This window comes from Echinops telfairi, unplaced genomic scaffold (genome assembly GCF_000313985.2).
Source record: "Echinops telfairi isolate 266 unplaced genomic scaffold, ASM31398v2 ScPeMD7_7415;HRSCAF=8453, whole genome shotgun sequence".
NCBI classification, from domain to species: Eukaryota; Metazoa; Chordata; class Mammalia; order Afrosoricida; family Tenrecidae; genus Echinops; species Echinops telfairi.
Window position 1 is genome coordinate 96902 of NW_022111315.1, and position 3773 is coordinate 100674.

The window sequence follows — 3773 nt, forward strand, 5'->3', positions numbered from 1 at the left end:
TGTTTTGTGAGGTGGAGGACTTTGTGGACTGGTGTTGGGTATGGGTTAATGTTGGACTTGTGGGCTTGGGCAGCACCAGGTTGGGATGTTTTCTTGATGCACACTTTCTTTACATAAAACTCTTTGAGTTTCTGTGTATTTATTTCTCTAAAGTACCTAGACTAATACAATGCTCATTACTCCTCTTTCCCATTTCCACACCTAAAGAGGGAGAAAAGAGTAGAACAGAGCATTTCAGAACAGCCTCCATACTTTTCAGCTCAGCTTTTACTATCTCCTCCTTCTGCTTTCTTGATGTAGTTCTAGACAGCTAAGAAGTTTACTGAAGGGGATAAATGAGATATACAACATCAAGAACAGGACATTTCCCAGGAAGTGTAGTGAAGCCAGACATATCTACCTCTGACAATATGGAAAAAGAAATGGTGACATTCACTACTAAGTGATCCAGAATAAAAAGTGTCTCACAGGCTGAAACAACTGTGTATGATGAGATGTTAAAACTCAGCTATTTCTCTACGAGATGGTAATGTTACTTGCCGTTGCTACTTGTTTCACACAACTTCGTTTTCTTGTCCTCATGGTAGTCTTCATCTTCGGATTCAGAAGTTATCACCATGCCACTGAATAAATTAAGAGTGAAAAAATGAGAACTATGGATGAAACATTGTTCTTTCCATGGCATTTTCTACCTTTCCAACAATGAACCTGATAAATTATTCATTTTGTTTGTTTGTTTTCTTCAGTCACCACTCTGTTTCCCTTCTTTGGAACTATTGAATCTTATCATCATTATTGACTTTTCTATCGTTTCCAATATTCTAGCAAATCTTTCCAGGACATCCTTTCATCTGCATGCTTTCAGAAGGAGGTGTCTGTCAAGTCCTGAGAGTGTGATGAGCCCTGTCAGAGAGTGTCTACATCCCAATAGTTTAGGGTCAGGAGGAAATAGATGAGGGAAATGTCTAGCTCATTGTCATTTTTCTTGACCAATTCTGAGATCCAATTGTCTGAGAAGGAAGGTTGAAGAAAGATAAAACCGTCTTAGAGCAGGAGGTTTTCTCCTCAGCAAAACTCTACAACTTAAAGGTAATACAACTACTATTTAAATGACAGACTACTCTGGCTGAAGACCAGCTAGGGTGTTGATGATAAAGTCTCCCGTGGAACACGCATTCTCAGCAGTCTATCAGGGTTGGAATTCATTACCTTTCTGTATTTTCCAAACAGTGTAAAAGAACTGCAATAAATACATAGGGGCATTGACAGGGAAAAGCTGTTAAGCCAATCTTTCAAGAATCAATTATAAAAAAAAAAAAAAAAGAATCAATTATCCAGTAGAATAGCAAACGCACAAAGAGCAAGAGACAAAATGAATAAGTGGCACCTCATAAACATGAAAAACTTTTGCTCATCAAAAGACTTTATCAGAGGCACTGTAAAATGGTATAACCATTGTAGAAAGCAGTATAGTGCTGCCTCTAAAAGTTGGGAATAGAAATACTGTATGACCTATCAATGTCTCTACTTGGCAAATCTCTCTAGGGAAATGATAGCTGTTAAAATGGTTACATCCAAAAAAAAAAATGGTTACATCCATGTTCATTGCAGCACGATTCACAATAGCAAAAAAACAGAAACAACCTAAATGGTCACCCATGAAAGAATGGGTAAATAAACTTCAGTACATGCACACATGCAATGGAATATTGGATGTTAAAGAATGATGATGAATCTGTGAAACACCTGATAACATGGATGAATCTAGAAGACAGTATGTTGAGTGAAATTAGTCAGTCACAAAAAACAAATATTACATGAGATATTATAAAAAGTTTTTTAAAAGTTTTCACACTAAAAGAAACATTCTTTCTTTAACGGTTATCAGGGCTGGGATGGGAAGAGAGGGAGGGAGTCACAAGCTGGAGGGCAGACCACTGTTGACTTGGGTGAAAGGGAAGGCAAAACTCATTAAGAGGGAGGTTAGGGGCAATGATCGAAGTAGTGGAAGACACTGGGAAGTTTACAAGAGTTGAAGGCTTCTCTGACCTTTTAAATATTGATGGTGGTCTTTTCTTTATGATGCTTCATTCATATATTTATCTTTTTATTATTGTTATGATTTTCTTCTTGTCATTTTGTTTTAGTTTCTTAGTGTTTCTGTTGGGTTTCTCAGTTTGTGAAGCACAAAGAAGTGGATGTATTGAGACAATATGTAATAGTTTATCGGGGATATGGAGGGGGTCGAGGGGAGGGGACTTGCGGGGTAAACAATGAATGTGGGAGCACTAGAACTGATTGTGATGATGTACACACAACTCTTTTTAAAAGTGATTTAACCATGGAAGTGTACATGTGAATATTTTATCAAGAAAACCACTAAAAATAATAATAAGCCAAACTTGATCAATGGTTACCACGGGTAAAGGGGAAAGAGTTGTTGCTTAGGGGGAATTGAGTTTATGTTAATGATGGTAGAATAATTTGGAAAAGGATATCAACAATGGTTATACAACATGAAGAGTATAATCAATGTCACTGAATTATACATGTAGAAGTTGTGGAATTGGAGAATGCTTTGTCTATATTATTGCCACAATTAGAAAAAAATAATTACATAAATAACAGTGAGTACAAGGAAGAATATGTTCTAGAATTGAATGTGGTGATAATTATACAACTCTTCATGACTAAATTATTGAATTGTATGACATGTAGATGAAGTGCTAATAAAACTGCTTTCAAAAAAGAGTTGAAGGCAATAACAAGCAAATATTATATTTATGAGTAGATACTTAGACACACAGGCTGAACAGGTAGGAGAGGGAGAAAAGGAGTACACCCACAAATATATAGGTTATCTGTATGTGTATGTTTACATTGAGTGCAAATATATCCGGGAATGCGGTATACAACAGGCAAAATTAGAAATACTTATTAGATAGAATCAAACTCCTTGAGGGAATGAGTCACTGGGCCTAGGGGATCAGGGTCATAGTTGCAGGGAACACCAAGGCATAACATAGTTCACAAAGGCAATGTTCTACATCATACTTGGAGAGAGCAATCAGGGTCTTGAAAGCTCATGAGCAGCCATCTAAGGTGCAACTATTGGTCTCTCCATATTCAGAGAAAAGAAAAGATGAAAATTAAAAAGACAAGGAAACAACTAGTCCAATGGACATATGGACCACATAAACATCAGTCTCTAAAATTCTGAAACCTAACAAACTAGATGGTACCCAGCAAATTGTTCTGAAAATGATATCAAAAGGTCAGGATAATTGCTATTGTTGTTAGGTGCCATGAAGTCAGTCCCAACCCATAGACACCCGAGGCGCAACAGAATGACACACTGCTCCAGGTCCTGCACCATGCTCATCATTGTCCCTATTGTTGCAACCACTGGAGCAATCTACCTCCTTGAGGATCCTTCCTATTTTTTGCTGCCCCTCTACTTTACTAAGAATGATGTCCTTCTCCAAAGACTATTCTCTCCTGACAGCATCTCCAAAGTATGTAAGACAAAGTCTTGCCATTCTTACTTCTAAGGAGCACTCTGGCCATACATCTTCCAAGACAGATTGGTTTGTCTTTTTATCAGTCCATGGTACTCTCAATATTCTTAGCCAGAACCACAATTCAAATGCATCCATTCTTCTTTGGTCTTCTTTACTCAATGTCTAACTTTCACATGCATATGAGGCAACTGAAAATACCATGGCTTAGATCAAGTGCAGCTCAGTCCTCAAACTAACATGCTCTAAAGCAGG

At 37.5% G+C, this 3773-nt stretch overlaps 1 protein-coding gene across 1 annotated transcript in view; it reads right to left on the bottom strand.

Annotated features, from left to right (window-relative positions):
• Positions 1-3773, bottom strand: part of GCNA (germ cell nuclear acidic peptidase) — a 54075-nt gene that overhangs the window by 30490 nt on the left and 19812 nt on the right. The window contains exon 6 of the mRNA XM_013008321.2: positions 541-623. Within this exon, the coding sequence (XP_012863775.2) occupies positions 541-623 (83 nt within the window). The remainder of the gene's footprint in view (positions 1-540; positions 624-3773) is intronic.